Genomic DNA, 21,072 nt, shown 5'->3' with positions numbered 1-21,072 from the left:
TCCAACTCTCACAAGCAGGAATTTTTATGATAGGAAAAAGTAACATATAAAAGTAACATACAAAAAATTGGCTAAATAAAATTAACTTAATATAACCTTAGGAAACATATTCTTGTAATATTTTTAACACAAAAAATGAATCGAAGTTATTTCAGTATTTAACATACTAAGCGTATAATAATAAACGCGAAACATAAATTTCAGTCTCGCAAGGTCACATTTTTCTAACCAAATTACGATTGTTCATATATTATCATAAAGAATGTATATAAATATACAAATTCGTTCGAAATAATTTATCTAAAGAACAAAATAAATTTTTAACATATTGATAACTTGATAAATTTGCATAAGCATCTACAATTTACGTCTGCAACTCGAAGAATCAAGTAAACAATTTTCGATATCCGAACAGTCTAAACATCTAACAGAGATTAAACCGTAGACTTTCATAACTAAAGAACATAACTAAAGAGATGAAACCTAAATAAAAATCCGTTTCATGTACTAAATATTATAATAAATATTTTAAGAACATTTTACTTATATTAGGTCGTCCGAAAAGTTTCTTTCGTTTTATAAGGAAATAATAAACGCACAATGTTTTTTGTTTTATTTTAATTTATTGAACTATGCACGAACGTAATAATAGAAATAGAACGAAACGGATCATACCTAATTCAATAAAATTATAGAAATTGTTGTTCATCTATTATCACCTTCTGAAACGAAAGAAACTTTTCGGACAATCTAATATTCAGCTAGAGAAATTATTTGTACAGTTTGATAAAAATATTTCATAATCGTAAGTATAACTCTTGATTAGAATATTCTATCTAATCCTCGCTATCTAAAATTTTCCCTTTTATATTATTTTATCGAATTACGTATAATCGATTTTGTTCTATCAAACTAAAGATCACAACGTTCGACAGATTAGGTTTCATGTTTGTATAAAGATGCGTCGTTGTAAAAGACGTGTCTGTAAAAGAAAGATACTTTCCGGACAACCCAATATTTGCATATTAGGTGCACGGTACGCATGTTGCGTAAAAATCTGCAGTCTGTTAATAACAAGTTCGTGCTAAATTTCTGCCTGATCACGTGTCGCGTTTAAAAACTTGGTTCCAACAATTCTTACCGCCGGAAAGCTAACTTCCGGCACGGGCGAGGCTGGCGGGTTTGCGCAAAGTGTTTCGATTAAAAAGCGTTTTGTAAAAAGATTTACGGCCCCGGCATGCTTTTGCATTCCGCAACGTAGGTTCCTCCGCAGCGTAGCGCCGGTAAAATTGAAATATATAGGTTGTAGCGCTGGCGGCGCATACAAATCCGCCATTTGTTTCCGGTACGGTCCTTCTTATTGCGGAAGTTGCGCACACAGTCGCGACCGTGAAACCGCGCGAGTATCGAGTTTACGAAACGGCCGGTCATCGGATCAACGTCGGAAGTTGTAAATTTTCGGGCTGGAAAAAGGATGGATCGATAAAGAAACTTTCGTGAAATAATACGAAATGGCTGACTCTCGTGTGTATTACAACGGTATTGTTCCCAACTACTATAGAACCTTAATTATTCCAACTATTCGTGGCACACGCTGTTCTCGTATTCCTAAGCGAAAATCATTTATGTTAAACTACGTATTTTGTGTATGCTAACGAGGAAAAGTATCGTCAGAGACCAAATTTCCCTGTAAAATCCTGCTATATCTGTTGGGATAAACTTTCCATTCGCGTGTGAAATCGCAGCGCGTTAATGGAAAAACTCGAAGTATGTAACTTGAACTTCCGTACGAACGTGATCCATTGCGTATACATATCGATGTATAATAAATCGCGCTATGTTTATTGAATTATATTTGCATCCAAAAAAGCATCCAGTGACAGCACTTGTCAAGTTTGAATTTTGATCAAAATCTTTGAAACTTATCGAACTGTTCGGTGAAATGATGTATTTGGACGTTAGGCTCGAAGATTATATTTTAATTGTCATTCAACAGCTATAAAGTAAAAATAAATAATGAAAAGCGTACGATGAATCGTTTTCACTGAAACTTGAGGTTTCTGTTGTTATAAAACCGGTACAAGGGTCGATTCTAAATAACTATTCCGAGAATTTGATATGGTAATTTCTTCCAATTTTTATCCTCTTATAGTTTACGAAAACTCTGTATGAAGAATCGTGTTTTTTTTTCACAAATTCATAACAGAATTTTACAAAGAAAAGTCGTCCTAAACTACTGAAAAGAACATTATATTTCTGTGTCTAAACATTATTTATTAACGATTGCCTTAAATATAACTGGTCTCACGCTATGATAATATTATATATTATTATATTTCACGTTCGATATAAATAAACGAAATATTTCACGTTCGATATATGTATGTTATAGTTTCGCATAAAAAAATCAAGTCAACTTGTTAAAAAGATTCTGTAATCGTAATTTTTATATACGAATATCAATATTCAATTATATTCGTATAGGATATCAATATGCAAAATTTTCAATTTACCTACCATAAACGCATTAACACGTGAACAGGTCCAATCTCTTCTTTTTACGAATCTCGTTCGCTTTTTGAATATTCAGCGACCGGTTAATATGCCACCTATTTTTATAAAAAACCTGAAGTAAATTTTACAGCTATTGGTAAAAAAAGAAAAAAACAATTTAAATATTGGTGATAGCTTGGTCTGGCTGAATAAGTACACAACGATTTCGTAATAAATTACCGCACTCTGAGCAGACAGGTAGAACCGGATTCATATCGTCGATCTGCTTATTTATGCATATGACACGGATTAAATTTTTTAACTACTTAAGAGGACAGTTGAATGCATCAGCGGCATGTGCATGCAGAATGCATTAACGACTGTTCCCTACCACCAGTCGGTCGTAGGTACAGTAAACGACATCCGATTTCTTCATGGAGTTTATCGAAAATTTACTGTTCAGAACGATTGGTAGACAATGTCACTTCGCGAACATCGCATCTTACATTCTTTTTAACAGAGGAAAAAAGTAAAAATTATTTATTTAAACAAAAATTATTTAGATTAAAATGGAAATAAAAAAAAAGCAGTCGCAGCGCGCGTAATAATCCGCGCTTGGTGATAGAAGACAGTCGTAGCGCGCGGATTAATCCACGCTTGGATGCAAATCGGTTAACCATGACGACGGGTATTCCAGATGTAAATCACGGTTAGTTTCGTCTCTAGACCGGCGAGGAAATTCATTCCGAACAGTTTTATTCGCAGTCTACGCTTTGGTCTACTTTTTTCCACCATTCCGCGCCGTTGTCCAGCGGTTGAGATTATTTGTACGGGACACGGGATTAATTGCGGATTAATTCTTATTATGACAACGCAAATTGCGGTGATATTTAGGCGGAGAAGCGCGTTCCGTGTTTTTAGTAAAGTCGTTCCGCTCGCTTGGACACTTGGTAATTCATCTTAGCTGAAGTTTAATAGCTTCAGCTTCTTCCTTGTCAGCGTAAACTCTCTTCTCCCGTGTTGGTCAAGACTGTTTTATTATTTTAAACAAACTGAGATCATCTAAAATCTTCTCTCAAGTCAAATTGACGAGTGTGGTATAACGTTCTACAAGAAAAGAGAATCTTAAACATTGTCTATATATATCTCTGCCGTAACATATAACGTCATTCGAATTATAAATGTGAAATTACTTCATCCCTAATACACACTTCTCCTTAATATCCTACAAAGAAAAAGGTGAATCTTAAATAGCCCCTTTATTCCTACCATAATGCGTAACATAATTTGGTGATTTCGTGAAACCATAGATGAGTAAGCCGTAGATGAGAGAAATAATATATATATAATCTTGAATATTCTATTCTGTATCTGCTATAGGGTATCTTTAACGTACCACGAAAAGCTCAACGATATATAGAAAAAGAAATCGAACATGGTAAAATTCTTATCTCGCATCGTTCCGTGGAACCTCATCGAGTAAAGTACAGTTTTAATCCGCGTCCCATTTCACCTCTGCTACCTCTCTCGCCATTCCCATCCGCTTAATTACAGTTCTAATCGACAGCCAGCGCTCGCCAATTCTCTATTTCACCCACGTTTCATATTTTCTGCTTGCAGATCCACGCCTGAATCGAGACGATTGAATCCTCAGCAACGAAAGATGAGTTTCACGAACAGCCACCGTACCACCGTCGTTCTTCGACCAATCTCAATTTCAATCTCAATCTCCACGTGGTCGATCACCAGCGTCCCTCAGATTAACGACAATCACGGGAAAACAGGAATCACCTTGAAGAATAATATCGAGGACAATCATTTCGAAGAATAGTTTTAGAACTACGCAAGCTTCCGCCGATAGAGCAGCAGGACGACGAGTGAATTCCAGGGAATTGCAGGTCGTCGAGTCGACGAAAGAGGATCAGTGAGATGCCCGGTCCGCTGTGAAAATGCTGGTGGACGATTGCGGCAGCGCTATGGGGTGGACTTCGGCCAGCGTGCGCGGGGGTTGGTCCACCCCGGGCGGCTGTAGGAATTCCGCGATGAACTTCGGTGGTAGCGTGCCCTCCCTTCACCCAGCTGGCTCGATAAGATCGCTCCGATCCCAGCATTCTATGCAGGTATTTAAAAAAAAAAAAAAAGAAAGAAAAATCCCGTCGTTTTCGTGTCGTTGGGTTATCATCGTTAGGGTGATCGTATCCGGAGAACGCTTCAGGTTATAAGCAAATTCGTGGATTAAGTCCGACATTAAAGTTTTAGTGGACCGTTTTGCAAGCTCTACCCCTTTTTCAGTTATCGGTTTTCGACGAGCTATCGTTCGTTTTATTTGTCGAAGGAACATCGTTTTTCAATAGCTGGCTATTAGTTGAACAATTGGCATTTCGATGTAGAATCTGTAATAATCGTGGAAATGTTCAGAAGATTTTCAGGTTGGTGAATAATGAAAGATGGACGCGAGAATGTGCCAAAGACTATTTCTTGTTTGTTAAAAACGCGTTTCATTGAAAAAAGAAACGAAAGTTTTTCGGTAGTTGAATGTTTCCTTTTTATTAGTAGTTAATCGGTAACAATAGGTGGAAATTTTAGGATGATCGACAGAATGGTAAAGAAGAAGATGAAGGATAGGTGTGAGGATGTGCCAAAGACGGTTCTTTGTTTATCGAAAGCGTATTGTTTTGCGGTGATTGGTTATCGACTGATTAGTATTTCGTCGAGTAGCAAGTGCAAATTTTAAAAAGATTGACAGGGTGGTAGCTGATTTAACCAAATTCTGAACCCCAGGAATTGTACAAGTTAGGATTGAAAGGAAGATTAATTGTTAAATGGAAACGAATGATAGAGTTTGAGCTTTGATGTTTTAAAGTCACAGAAAAGGGGATGATCTAACGATCACATTGTTTAAATTCACATTGAAATTCCTTATCACTTAGGTCATCCTCTTCATAAATATTTCAATACTAACCACGCACTCCTCCAATAAAATTAACAAATCTGCAAAAAATAAAATTCGTCAATTTACCGTTTTTAGTGTCTCCTCCCATCTAAAAGAAAAAAAATATTTATACTACGTTTCCGTTAAGAACCTAATTAACCTATGTCGTAATTTCTTACGTCTTATCTATCACCTTATCCACTCGTACAAAAGAAAATCATAAAGATTCTATTCTAATGTTCCACGCATCAGGTACGATAGATTGATTCGATTATCGACGCAGAAATCGATATTCATCGGATCGCGCATTTTACAGGTAGACGTAGAAGGTAGGCGTCGTCGATCAGTTTGCGAGAATTGCGTGGGGCGTTCATCCCCTAATTGGTATTCGGCCAGCGACACTTTCACCCTGTCGGCGGATATCCAGCGACGTTTAATTTTCAGGCTACGTCGTCGATCGTCGCGATTTATCATTGGTTCTCGCGTGCCCGATCGCTATTGCCTTTCTCGATGCATTGCAGACATGTTTCTTTTGTCCAGGGTGTGCCGGAGACACCGCGAAGATGTATGCACTGCCATCCGGTACACGTGCCGAGCACCCCGAACAATTACGTGCATCATCCAATGCAGTATTATACGCCGAGCCACTGTCCCGAGCCCAGGAACGGTATCTACACTCCTCATCGGGGCAGTTCCTATCACGGTGGTGAGTACTGTCACGTGCCGCGCCCCGCGCCATCCGTAGCGCCGAAGTAAAATTGATAATTTCTTTCAAATCAAGGTAATTTAAAACGTTTATTTGAAACCGCGTTTACATTATTTGAAGTGGAAGGCAGTTAAAGCCGCTAAAAACTATATCTCGCGAAAACTTATTTAACTATGTTTTTATATTTACCTAATTATGTTTTTATAACGATATTAAGACGACTTAAATTATAAACAAAGTCGGCAATTGAACAAACATTGGGGATCTTCCCAAACATTTTCAAAAGAAAGATCCGACGTTTTTTCATCTCCGACAGATATAAATAAATGTAGCGACTCAGAGAAGTCAGTATACATTAATTACCGTTCGTCTATCGAATATTATTAATTAATTGCCATTCGTCAACCGAATAATTAACATTCGAAGAGTTAGTTATCATTTTGTCAACCGAAGAATTTTATATCCGTCAGTCTGTCAGTCAATTGTCAATGTCGAAATCGAGTAAGATTTGAATAAATCATTACATATTGTTAATTTACTTTCGAACAACTTTAATCCTCTGACGTGCCAGTATTCCCGCACATAGCAGGTTAGCCGAAAGTGGAGTTTATTGCCAGTTGCATTAAACGTCAGTTAACGCTACCTTCTCGTCGCCAACTAAATAGAACGTAACAAGTACACCTTTATAAAAAAATGAATTTTTCCTGTCGGCTATGAAAAAAAAATTGCCTTCATCGACTATGAATAAACATGAGGTTAGCGCGTGTGACATGTAGTCTTGTGAAATAAAATTTTTAACGCACGTTGTTTTATCAAAATATCGGGGAAAAGTTTAGAAGAAGTTCGTAAAATAAGAAACATAAGGGGACACCATGATTTTTTAACGTGGATTTATACTTGTTAAGAGCAGCGAATAAACCTAATATACGTACAACGTAGCATACTGTGGATGATTGTTATCGATATGTGAAAAATGTGTAGCATGAAGGTTACTAACATACATAGCGTATCAATTTTTAACATTTTCTATGCTATATATCCTCCATGTGTATGTCCATGATATTCCACATAACTCTATAGATATACATCGACTACTGCCACGTGCTTTCGATCATCTTCCACCCAATGATCTCTTCCTAGCGTTGAAGGATATCTTCGGTTAGCGGGCGAAATATGAAAAATGTCTTGTTGTTACGCATGCTTTTTCGTTCCAATTTTACCTTGCAATTTCTCACGAAACATTACGAATCCTGTTTGTTTGCTAAAATGTAGCAGGATCGAGCACGATTAACTGGTTTCGTTGTTCAAGGTTTGTAAGAATCAGCATTTCTAAAACTGAGATAATCTTGGAACGAAGTTAGAACGAAACTTTGTATTTACAATTGCTTCGAGGATAACGTGTACTATAAAATTGTTTAAGCAAAACAGAAGAGATTTTTCGTCTTTCGCAAATGCTGAATTCATGTCTCGAGCAACTTTCGTGACACTATGTGGAAAGGATATTTCCAAAGTTGAAATACGCTGTCCTCTCGTCACATACATACGACGATTCTCAATCCGCCTCGTTGAAAAAGTCTCTCTGGTCCTCCCTTTTTCTTCCTCTCTCGGCATTCACCTGCTGTTGAATATTGAACGTAGTTGCGAAACTTGACGGAAGCGGATTAGGCCGGTGTCCTGGCAAGCAACGTCGCGCCGTGAGAACGAAAACAGAAGCATTCTGAGATTATGAGCAAGTTTACCAAGAGGGCCGAGTGGATAGAGTCGTTCTTATACCGACTTTACGAGAAAACTTGCGCAATCTCGCTGAAAGATGCCCCCGAGAAATCGAATAAAATGCAAAACGCGTTAAATGAAACAGTGCTTCCCCGTATACAAAACAAGTGGAAATATCTCAAAGTTTTTAAATCGTTTAACTTTATAGGCCTTTATTTGTACTGGAGTAAGATGATCCAGTATTGTATACAGAGCGGCGGACAAAAGAAAGTTTAAAGAGGTAAAATTAAGAAAGTATCATAATTTTCGAAACTGAATTATAATTATTAAAAACAATGAATGTGTAATATGATATATTCTATATCTTAGAATACACGGCTGTTACCAAAATGTTTAGTACAGACAAAATTTCATACAAAATTTACTCGCATTTATACATACAAATATCAATTTTAATTTTTCTATTGTCCTCTACCGTAAACTGTCTAAACGATTTCCTTCCTATTATTCGCATTTTCCTAAGAAATATCGGTGATTCGTTGCGAGGAATCTTCGCATCTTCGGGCCCTAAATCAGCCGAGAAGCCACGACGAAACGATACAGGTGATAAAATTAAATTAGTCAAACAACGTGTATCGACTTCGACAGTCGCGTAAATTCCAACAATTACGAAGCGCAGTATAAATAAAAATATATTCCCGCTTCCCAATGCAATATATCTACTGCGACGAAAGGTGTAAAAATTCTACGTATCGTTCTCCATATAATCCAAAAGAATAACAGTAAAATTCTATCGGGATTTTCATCGTTGCTGTCACAGTGAACAACGAAATCGCATACGTTTTAATGAAAAATATCGTAGAAATTTCGCAAGTGGCCTGTCAGCTGGCAGAGGCGCGTGAAAAAGGGAAACAATTCAACAAGTTGACAGTCGCGAATGTCAACCGGACCGCACGCGTGTTTCACAAGGAAACGGTGGGAAAAATCAAATTGATGAAATGAACGAGACTGCGGAGAGAAGGAGAGAAAGGTTCGCGGTACAGTTACGATTTTGCTGAAACGATGAAATTCGCGCACGGCCACGTTGACTCGTGTTAATTTGTCGTGTCATTTACAAGCTTCGAAGCTGACCACGACGCGCGACCCACTCATAGTTTTCGAACGAATTCGCGTTACGGTTAAACACGGTGGACACTTGCGATTGGACAAACCGACCCTTTCCAATTGTATTTGCATGGTCAACCCTCTTTCACCCTCTGCGAAAGAATCGATTTCGAATCAGTTGCAGGCATCGCCACGCTCGCTTCGTATTATGCAGATGATCCGCGTGCACGCAATCCCAACCGAAATATCCGTGGCGATACGAAATTTCCCGATTTTTCGCTCGATTTACCGATACCGAAGCTTTTCCCACTTGTTTTATTTCTATTGTTTTCGATAATCTGGTTCATTCGCATTTTTCTTTTTTCTGTTCTTTTTCTCTTTTCTTGTTGACGATATAATGCTAACGCGACAGGTTGAATGGTAATTTTGGAGGCAGATGTTAAAGATGATTTAGGTAGTTAGGATTTATCAAAGGAGAAATTTATGTTAGTGGGTATTACTGAAGATATACTGTGTGTATAAATGGGTTTATGTGGAATATGACAGTGTCTGATGGGATTTTGTGGGATGTTAAAATATTTTTTCGGAATTTAAATTTGATAGCATAAAAGAAATTTGTATAATAGAAAAAGAATGAAATGATAAAAGTCGAGAAGAATATTTACGATGTTGCTATGTTTATTAAAGATAGAAATAGAATAGTTAAACAATTCGAATTTTTACTAATTTCCCAAGTGTGACTTTTCATTAATTTTTTAACTTTTTAATAATTACAAAATAAATAATTCAATAATTTTCAAATAATTGTTCCATTGATGTTCGTATTAAATAAATATGTATACGATATATTATGAGATATTAATCACTGTATCGAGTGCAAGGTATTGTCTGACCGCAGGTATACCATTACTACTTACTCCACTTCTCGCTTTCTTTCTAATTAGTATCAAAAAATATATTGATTGCGACGTGCTGAACGAGATGTCTGACCATAGACGAACCTTTACTACTTGAACTTCTAATTAATCACATTCTTTTATAGTTCTTTATCAACATTCCATCTTATGATGTTCATCTTATATTCAGCTTAATAAAATGTCAAATTGATTTGTAAATTTATAATTATCGTATACAGAGTATTTAAATGAACAATTCCACTTCTACCTCCATTGGACATTTTCAGACAATGCAACTTGATAAAACAATAATCTCTTAATAAGCTGCTCTTCGTACGCCGTTCCACTTTTCGACAACAATGTAACAGTACATTTCATTAATTTCCTTCTACGTTCATTCTATCAAAAAGCGAGAAACCAAACTACAAATCTCCACTGAGAAATTTCGTCAGTCGTTTTACTGGGATCAATACTATTTTAACTGCAGTGAGAACACGTCGAAACTCTCAGTACAGAAGTGCCACTAAACCGCACAATCATAAAAATGAAACTCGAACCACAGTTAGAAAAAAAAAAACCGCTGCTTGTTTTCTATCGAAGAAAATTACTCGGACTCGCGTTTTTCTTCGGAAAACAATTATTACAGGAAGCGGCGCAATTCCTGATATCGTTTCACGGATCGGCAACAACGTCTCGATCTACTTTCCGGGACAGTTAAATCGTCGGACTCTTTTAAAATCCTTCGACATTTTGCTATTCGTCCGAAGAGACGCGTGTTTGTCTCCCGTCCACGATCGATTTTTGACAAATCTCCCGTGAAACCGGCACATATATCAACCAGAAGCTTCAATCGGGACGAGTGTTTTTCTTTGTTCCACCATAGCTGCCATGGAATAGAAACGGAAATATGTCGCTGGATTTTCTTTATTGTGGTCAGTGTTTTGTGACTTTGTTGCCGAGTAGAAGTAGATACTGTAGTACCTGAAATAGGAAACTTGTTTTGGAAGAGAATGTTTGGGAAAAAGAATGTTCTGCTATTTTTTATGATTCAAACTGATATTTTTTATGTACGTTTTTTTATATAGTTTACTATATTGTGTTACAATAACAGTTTAGAAAAGAATCTTGAGGAAGGTTTTAAGTGAGATTGGTATTTAAGGTCTTGATACGTTGATATACTTTTTCATAATTTATTGATACACATTAATGTACAGTAATAAAAATAATATTTTATTATTCACTATATTCTAAGAAATATAATAAATAATAAAATATCCCGAAATATAATACTTGTTCATAATTCCACTTTGTATAGCTTTTTAAAAGCTCAACTGACGCCATGCATTTTTCATAACGCTCGCAACTTCATTACTTAGGCTTCACCCACTACTTGATTAATTAATATTAGGTAATGTAGGTAAATTTCACTATCAACGTAATTAGTATACAACATCTCAGGAAGCAAACCACTTTCGAAAATCTTCTCAAGCAATCCCCTAATTAAACTCACTCTAATCAGACCATATACCTCAATCACGTCTGACCGAGAGCGTCTCATTTTACTTTCATCCATTTCAACATTTCCTATTAATATTCCTCCTCCTAGTTTTCGTACAAGAAAACCTTTCGGAAAATTGAAGGAACAACCTCACCGCATGAAACATAACCCGTTCCTCTACTCTACGTATTTTATCCGACAAAATAAGAAAAAAAGAAAGAAATAGAAGGAGAAGAAATTTGGAAATTCACGGCACAAGATTCTCATAAGTTTTGCATCAAAGCGGTAAGTTACGATGGCGGCGAGATCTTAGCAAAGTGGAGGAAGCGTCGTAATTCCTTTTTATGGCAATTTCGTCGTCCGCAGTTTTTGTTTTTCAACCTGGTTTTGGCGCAGAACCTCCTCCGTTCCGATCCATTTTTCACGAGCAGCCTCATTTTTCGGCCGACCTACGCGTTTATCTCCTTCGTTGGCTCACCTTCCTTCGCACTGTAATTAAGAATATTTCGTCCCTTTGATTTCTCGCCTTTGCGTCCGATCCTCGGCCATTGTGCACTATCAGCCAATGGAAAGAGAAGTTTCTTTTGCAGCTTTTTCTTGCTCGTCAGAACTCGGTGCGTTAATGAGTGTTCCGTTTCGTCTCTCAACCGCTTGTCGTGGAATAAAGGAAAGAGAGATTATTCACGGTAGAATCGATGGAAATTTAAAAGGAAAATAGCGAATCTTCCTTCTCGTCCACGGAGAAAGGAATATCGAAGGGAAATATAAAATTGTCTCTTTGATCGCAGAGACAGAGAGGATTTTAAATTACACGTGAACGAACGTTGAAACGTTCTCTGCGAGAGACGAGTTTTGTTCTGGCAGTCGACTGTGGAGAAAATTAACCGTAATGTGCCTAACTCGTGCGAACCGGTAATTAATTATGAAGGTAAACTAGTTTTGGATATCCTGGCTTTGTCCTTTTCAAATGTAATCGAGAGAAAAACAGGATGATAAATTGGAAAGACATTTGACGCGGGAATTAATTCTGTTTCATCTCCACACCAAGTTATAATGCCATTTATTAGCTTTACTTTTGAATCAGCCTTAGTTCAGTTATTATTTCTTTGGATTGTTCCAATTTCTTGTATTTCGAGGCGACTCTGACTTGACAATCGTTCAACTTGTTTGTTGAAAATTTTCTGCCCGTCGACCAGCAACCAATGGGATCTCGCTCCCAAACAAAATCACTTCGAAATGAAAATTATTAAAAACATTTTCGTCATTTTAGTCTGCCACCGTCGAGAATCTACGAACACGGGACAAGCACCGTACGTTACGATCCAACACTATACAATAATTAATAATAATTAAGTTCTACAACTAGTAGTAACAATGCTTCTGTTGCTAATAAATATTCTTATACAATAGCTGCACAAAGTATTTTGCACGCGTTATATCTGTTATAGCCCCTGAATACCAACCTCTTGAGCTTAACTGTATTAAATTTCCTACCATTTAGTATGATTTCACGTGACTACAGAAATTGGAAGGTGCATCCATGTTTTCCTTATTTCGAGAAGAAAATATATTTAACTTGACCACATTAGATCCAATATCGTTCTTTCGAATAACAGAGAGAATTGAAATATCTGCAACGACGTATCATCGCTACTCTTTATTTTTACGCGGTGGGAAAGCTTTCAATGGGTCCAGGAGAAAAGGTCATTTTCCAACAGTGACCAGAAGAGCGTAATAAAAATGCAAACAGCGAGCGTCGCTAAAATTCTACTTTAAATTGCTTAAAACTTCATTAGCCCTGTAAGGACGAATTTTACGAGGAACTTTTGCTGTTTGCGGAAACTTTGCCATTGTACGTTGTAATTAAGAGGCGAAAAGAAGAGAAAGGAAAAGAAGCGGAAAGGAACGTTCAGCGATGCCGGCACGAACGGTCGTGCCACAATTAAGAATACGTGTCACGCCGATTCCTGTTCTTTTTATTTTTTTACTCGCTTTTGCTTTGGTTCGCGCTACTTAAATATTTTCTTTTTTAACTTTTTTCTTTCTACTATTTATGTTTCCACCATTTTTCCCTCCTTTTCTCCTTACAAGTTGCGCTCACGCGAGCTCGTTTGCGAATCGACGTTGAGAAATTGGTTGCCGTGGCCGAAAGACAGATGGAAATTCAAATTGCGCGGTTCTGTTTCCTGTGGCTTCTGAAAATTTCCCTTGCTTCCGAAAATGTTCATCGAAGGGTATTATAGAAGAATATTATATAAAACAATTAATAAAAACATTTTGACTTGTGACGTTTTCACGTCTCACGTTTGCAACGACGTCGTTCTTCGGAAGTTTAGTTACAACAGGATGGAATTTCATTTGGCGAACGGATTGATCTAGTTTCAATCTCTTCTGTGAATTCAATTCTGAATTCACGCGAACTCACCAGTGTATCGATGAGAGTTTATCTGAATTCAATTGATGCGCTAATTAAATTTTCTATACGAATTATTTTCCAGTTTTAATTGAATTATTACTCGCACGTTTCATTAGCAAGAAACGTGTTTATCGCACACATATCGCCTGTCCACGTTTTTTGAAATTTGAGTTTCCCACATCGATGATAATTCTCCAGTTAACAGTTAAAAGTCATATTTATGTCTACTTCATAAATTTGTCAAAAGTTTGTATCTTTGTATTTCAGTATTTGCAAAGATATTTTCAAGAACCATGATCCGTAATTATCATTTTGTGTTTCTAAAAAGGGACCAATGCACAATTTCTAGCCAATTTTATAATAGCATCGATAAATACAATGTAAAATATTTTTATTTAATTACAAAGTATCATCGAACCTTCAGAGCTGTTTTTCTCGAGAATGCAAAACGTGGACGAACAATATGTGTACTGTAAGTCATCGATAGATACGAAATTACGGAGGAACACTATTTTTCCAAGATTTTTTCTGGACATTTCTTCGGCTGAAAATCATCGACCCGCTTTCTTCAACCCTCGACCACAAGACTACTGGCCCTCGTTCTCACCCCATAGCAACTAGCATCTCCTTTGCATGAGCACTTTTATCTAACCCACTTGACTCTCCTTTTTCCTCTTCATTTCTTTCAACTCGTTTCATCCCCCGTTCGTGGCACAGGGTTGCGATGTTGCAAGACGGAAACATCGTGGATACACTGAATACTTGTCTCTCTGTCTCTCTTTGCTCGGAATCAATTTTGTAACACGTTGAAAAATTTTCCATTAAACTCGAATTAAATATTTCGCGCGCTGTAATGGAAATTCTGATGGAAAGCAAAAAATATAGAACGGATGATGAATATTCGTGCATGGAGGTTGTATAGCAATAAAAAGTCGAGAATTAATGAAGTTTATTACGTACAGTGATGACAGAAAAATTGGGAAATTGTCGGAATAAATAGGAATTAAATTTCATGTTATTGGGCTTTGTACACGTATCACAGAATTTATTTATTATTTTTTTTTTTTACATTGTTACGATTCAGCATGTGTTAGAAGTAGTTTACAGGATTTATAGTGAAGCTCCGTAGGTATAGGAAATACGAAAATTTTATACTCCGTAGAAACTATATACCCACAAGATTTAATTTCTTCGATTAAAGCTCCTTTTTCAATAATAATCATTTCAACAAAACTGTACTATGAACTTGGTAGAATCTACAGTATAAGATCCGTGTTGTAGCCTTAAGAGGCTTAAGAGAGACAGAAATTAGTATTTTGACTATTCTTGAATATCGAGATCTCGTGACTAATATCAATAAACGTTGGTTACAAAATCCGTGATTATAATAGAAATATCATAATGGAAACAATATAAATTAGAAATGAAATATAGAGATGGTAGAGATTTTTGGGAGCTAAGCAAATGATATAAGCAAATAATATAACAAGGAAAGCAAAGTTTGTATTTTCATGCTGTGAAATTTAGAAGGACGATTTTAAAATTGTAGAAAACGACGAAGAACAACTGTGACGATAGCATTGTTTGACAGTGGGAATTTCGAATAGAATAGAAATTCGTGACGTTTAATATCGGAATGACAGTAGATTCGAAAGACATAGGTCCCAGTAGCAACAACTCAAGCTTATAGGATTTTCCAGTGATAATTTCGCGAATGTTGGACGAGATAGCGATAATTCTAGGATCAGGGAACTCGGTAATGACAGCCGTGGGGTCGTACAATTGGATAATGCTAATTTTGAGATCACGAAGCCTAACATAAATCAATCCTAATTCCTTAGAGAATTCAACAATAATCATTTCAAAAGCAAAAATAGAGCAGAAAATTAAATATCGTTAATTTCACAATTATTTTAACGCGTTGTAACTTTCACGCACTAAACTATAACGTGTCACTATCATCTAAAATATAACAATCTCTTAAATTCCAATTTAAAATACTAAAAATCTTTTCTATAGTTCCCAAGAGATAATCACAATTCATAGTACAATTTCAGATGCAAAAGTGAAATAGAAAGTCGAGTAACAGGGATCCACATAATTATTCAAAGAAATAGAAATAAAACGTACAAAGCAAGTAACATTAATTTCGCTGCAATAGTTCTAAATCTATTTAAAAGCTGTGAAACGAAATTCTAATTGAATTAAATCCCCTTAAATTCTAATTTAGAATATTAACAAAGCCTTCCCTATTTCCTAGACACGTTACGCGCAATAAAATACCGCAATTCGCGATATTAAGTTCGCGAAACGTAATTTTAATCAAACTTAATTTCAATTTGCCTCTTTTTCGTGTAGAGTTCGTCTTCAACGATGCCGAACTCACAATAAACAGCGTTTATCTTTATCGCCCGGCTTAGCCAGCGGACAAAACGGGTCGTGCCACGTAAATTCATTGGACGCATCTGCGAGCCAGTTCTCGGTGTAATTAAGTCCTGCAAATATATCGTCGAATTACGCAAAAACAGTGGTGCCTAATCCGCCAGGGGTTAATCCGCGCGTAGCCTTCTTAATTTACATTCAAGCGAACGTAGCGTGGATTGTGAAAGTCACGCCATTTCGTATATACGCAGGGCTCAGAAGCCAATCAGTGTAAGAGATAAATATAGCTTTTACAAATTGGTTTTGAACAAAATTTGCCACGCCAGTGAACATGCGAAAAACGATTTTTATTACGAGATAACGTACAGATGAACTTAACTGCAAGAGACGCGAAAGAAAATCACCATTCTTCTTTAAAAGAAATCAGATCGAATTAAAAAATTGTGTCTTGTGTCAAATGTCGACTGAAAAATTTGAATATATCGACCTATGCATTTGTCCGGATTTTGATTTCCCTTTGAAGTTGACGCTCGTGTTTTTTTTATTTATTGCGGGTAAAAATTTTGATTGGAAACAGTTTAACGATAAATTAGTTTTTAAATTGTCTCATTCATCTCCAAGGCAAGTTAAATTTACGCTGATTCGTTTCTCAATCTTTCATATATACATGTAAAGTGTTTCTGTTTTTTAATTGTTGCTTCTCTCCTGATTTTAGATACTCGAATGCGTTACATGGACGCAGAGGGAAGCCTGCATGATGGCATGATCGGAAATAGTAATTGGGTGCTCGGTGATTTGAGAAGTCTTCATCGTTGTGTGCCAGCCTTTCGTCGTCCAGGTAATTAAATTCATATCTTTCATGCTACAAAGTATATTTCCATACTAAATACAAATTCAATGCTATTTCAATACTAAATCGGGCTAAAATATTATCGTTAGATCGCGGATATCTGTGCAACTTTTTTTTGGATTTCACTGTTGCTTATCCCTGAAAGTCAATATCAAACAATCTCATACTTATATCAATGTATTTAAACGGTAGAACGTATGGCGAGCGTTTCTCTTTGGATACTTGAGGTATTCTTCCTGCGTATTACCTGCATTCTATACATTTTTACAATTTAAAATTTCCTATAAATGCACAAACATCGACCATCCGATTATTATAGTTAATAAATATCGATAAAAAGATTATTACTTTCTCTAACGAGAAAAATTATCTACAACTTGTCAATCTTGGAAGATGAAAAATCTTTTTATTCGTTCAATAGTAAAATTTCATAATGAAATTTCTCCAAAGTAATTTTGAAAATTAATTCTCAAGGTACAAGATTTTTTAATTCAAATGGAAATTCTAACTCATACATTATCGAAATACTTTCTAGATATCAGGTTTTAGTATAAAATATTACGAGATTGGATGTAACAGGGTTACAATAGCGTCTCGCTCTTGCGCTACAAACGAATCGAACTTTTGTACCCTTTATTCACAATTCTCATCCAACACACACACACACGCACATAAAAACATACACATGCGTGTACCTATGTACGCAGTTTGAATTTGGCACTACAGGGATACAGTCGGTTCGATCCGGATAAAACCCAACACAAGAGATAACACGCGCACGTATCCTTTTCCGTGCACGCTACAGTATAATTTTATTATCTTTCACGTATATCATGCTTTTTACGAATGAAGTATTAAAAAGAAAAAATATTTCAAAATATAGAAAACCGAGAAAAAATCGAAAAGAATAATGGAATTGGTTCGTTAATTAATTACTGTGCTCATGGCCAAACGTAATCCATGCAAAAAGCAATCGTAATTAAGGCTAATCTTTCCTTTCAGGCATAGACGTCGCCGCCATGCGAACGCATTTCTATCCAGAGGGTGGCTGGGGGTGGCTGGTTTGCGCAGCCGGGTTCCTCGCCCTGTTGCTCACCACTGGAATGCAGCTCGCTTTCGGGCTTCTTCATGTTCACGCTGTGCGACGATTCGGCGAGGAACATCTCATGGATCTGGGTACGTTTTCATACATCTTACACTTTCTCCGTCGGACAATATTTCCTCCTTCGTGGACCCGTGAAAACCAGAGGAAACTTCAGCATGATAATTTTCCTCGGTGAAACTTTAGGCTTTCGAATAGTACGTTTTAAATTATGCTTCTTTCTAAAGTCCTTTTATTGTTTGCGGTTTATGAATTTCTGTGCGAAGAGGAAGAAAATATTGTTACGACGTTGATCCTGGGAATTCTTGGGAATCTCGTTTTGTAAATGGGAAACCTAAAGTGGGAAAAATATATCCGATAAAAATAGAAATTTTTCAAAACGTTAAAACGTATTTATCTTCTTAACCGATGCTAATTATACGCTGCTTATTTATTGCGATGAAACATAAGTGTAACATATACAGTCGCTCATGAAAGTACTTGAACATTTATCACAGAAATCTTTTTGTGGATATATTGAATTGGCAACTAAGTGATTGCGGATAATGTCATTAGATGGTAATGAGAAAATCCGCAATCACTTATTTGCCAGCCCAATATTACGTGCGTTGTACGAAATCTTTCGAAATTTCGTTAGCGCTATAATGAAACACGTATGGTGATTGTAATAGTACAATTTGAAACCAATGCTGTCGATAAATATCTTTCAACTTGTATAGATACTTACAGATCCGTTTCAAATTTTATCAACATAACCACGATATTATAATATTTTTAAACGTTCGAATGAGCGTAGATCGATTGTATCCGAAATTATTCTAAAATCGAAATGCAAAGGTATAGTCACTTCTGCATCATTTTTATCGTTTATTATGAGCGTTATAGAAGTAGCGAATGAAAAAATTCGCGCAAGTATATTTATGAGCAGAACGTTTCTTGAAAAGTTAGGCAGCTTACAGCGCAGCGGGTGGATACTTTCTTTGAAGCAACTGTGAAAACTCCGATCGTAAGGTTGCAAACTCGTGAAAAATTCATACGTGGCGACAAGAGTTAAGTGCTGTCTGCTGTTCCACCGTGGGATTGATTCGATGATTCTTTCGTAATCGCGACGGATCGCATGAAACTTTCATTTCGCTAGAATCGAGTCGAGCTCGGATGATATCGTTCGTTTAAGTTTCTTTGTAGATGTTACAATGTACACATATACATACAGTCTATTATCAAATTGATTTTCTATTCAGTCGATTAATCTTCTCTGTAATCGACATAACAATTCAACGAAATATCCGATACAAGAATGGCTTTTTAATTAAACTTTTCGAGCAGTGTTTAGTTGGAAACAGTTTGGTAGACTATAGCAATGAACTTTTTTTTTAAGTTTTAAATGTGACCAAATTAACCCTGCTCTCATTTTGGAAACAAAACAGATTTGTGATGTTTTAAGAAAATGTTTTTCTCGTCCAAATTAAAACGGGAAGTCAACAATTGGATAACAGCTTTTTAAAAATTCCATTCGCGTTTATAATATCTGTGGCGTTCGAGCGAAAAAGTATACAGAATGAATTATAAATCTTGTAGAGGTACGCTCATAATATGTAAAACAAAATACAATGTAAGACCAGGTGTTGAACTTTGAATATACTGTGCGAATCTTAGGTAAAAGAGCGAGCAAGAAATGAAATCGACTTGTACTATTGGAATCATAAACAAAAGGCAACGATGTAGAAAATATTAGCAGCGAAAATTTACGACGAAAATTCTATCGATGTTACTCTATTGACGAAAATTTCCCTTACATATTAAAGAATAACATTTGATGAAAAATGACGCAACAGGGTTAGCCTAATCGACCGCAATAAACCGTTCCGCTCTGCTTTCAATTTATCGCAGAATAGAACGAACCTTTCGACGCACCATATTTCTCAATTTACCGCCAAAGACGTCAGAAAGTATCAGGCATCGGTATTCGTATTGGCCCGCTTTTCCGCTTCCTTTCACTGAAATCGACGTAACAGTCTCTCGAAATTTGTCTTTCGTTCACCGCGATGAATTATTTTGTCAAAATGCCGCGCGAAATAAAGCCGGCGTCCCATCGACGGGGATCTCGCCGTTGCTCCAGGGATTTCCAGCACGTCTCGCCGAACACCGCCGAGGAAGGATCCTTTCTTCGGAATATTTCAAACGTAAGAGCCGGTGCTCAGCTCCGAAACGAAGATCTGCCGAGGATTTATTCCCGTGGAATCGTGCGTTTCTCTCCGCCCAGTTATTTCATAATGACAGCCAACTTGAATTTAAAATAATCCCTCTGTTCTCGTTCTCCTCTTATTCTTTCGCTAGACGAGGGAAGCCGAGTAGGTAATCAAAGAAGGAAACACGAGATGAATTTTCTAGTTCGTTTTCGAGCCTCAGCTAGTCTGTATCAAAGGAATTTTTCCTCTTTTTGGGGAGGTTGATGAATAGCGTCGAGAATTCTTGTAGATACTTCCAGCAGGATTCGTCGGGGAGCTATGATCGGCCCGTGTAAGCTTCGACTTCTCTCGCGATGGCTTTGTTTTGCAAATTGCTCGACAAGTTTCTTGAAGAGGGCTATTTGGAAGCAATTCGATGGACTTTTAGAGATTTATCATAGCGTTTCACGTTTATTATCGCAGTACAGTGATATGAGATAAATATTAGGTTGCAACATATGAAATTCTCAATTTTCAATTTGTATTCAACGATTTAATCAAGATGTATGATGTTGATATTGCACTTAATATCATGTTAATTTAATACCAATAGTATATTTACCATAATATTCAAATCTCCAGAATATATACAATATTGACGTTACACATATTTAATGTAATATTTATTATCGAATAATACTACGTATAATGTAGTATTGATAAACAGCTTACAATTGAATGACCACTCTCTCTCTCTCTATATATATATATACGTATATATAACCTAACCCCAATCACATATTCCAAACATC

General features: G+C 36.5%; 1 protein-coding gene across 10 annotated transcripts in view; it reads left to right on the top strand.

Annotated features, from left to right (window-relative positions):
* The window catches only part of LOC122565951 (monocarboxylate transporter 10-like), a 284,840-nt gene that overhangs the window by 167,776 nt on the left and 95,992 nt on the right, over positions 1-21,072 (top strand). For all 10 annotated transcript variants that reach the window (XM_043722541.1, XM_043722536.1, XM_043722533.1 and 7 more), the window contains 4 exons: positions 4,114-4,613; positions 5,966-6,131; positions 16,856-16,978; positions 17,993-18,166. In XM_043722541.1, the coding sequence (XP_043578476.1) occupies positions 4,443-4,613; positions 5,966-6,131; positions 16,856-16,978; positions 17,993-18,166 (634 nt within the window). In that variant the 5' untranslated portion in view covers positions 4,114-4,442. The remainder of the gene's footprint in view (positions 1-4,113; positions 4,614-5,965; positions 6,132-16,855; positions 16,979-17,992; positions 18,167-21,072) is intronic.

This window comes from Bombus pyrosoma, linkage group LG3, assembly GCF_014825855.1.
Source record: "Bombus pyrosoma isolate SC7728 linkage group LG3, ASM1482585v1, whole genome shotgun sequence".
Classification (NCBI taxonomy): Eukaryota; Metazoa; Arthropoda; class Insecta; order Hymenoptera; family Apidae; genus Bombus; species Bombus pyrosoma.
The sequence above is the reverse complement of the archived record's forward strand: the minus strand, read 5'-3'. Positions and strand labels throughout refer to the sequence as shown.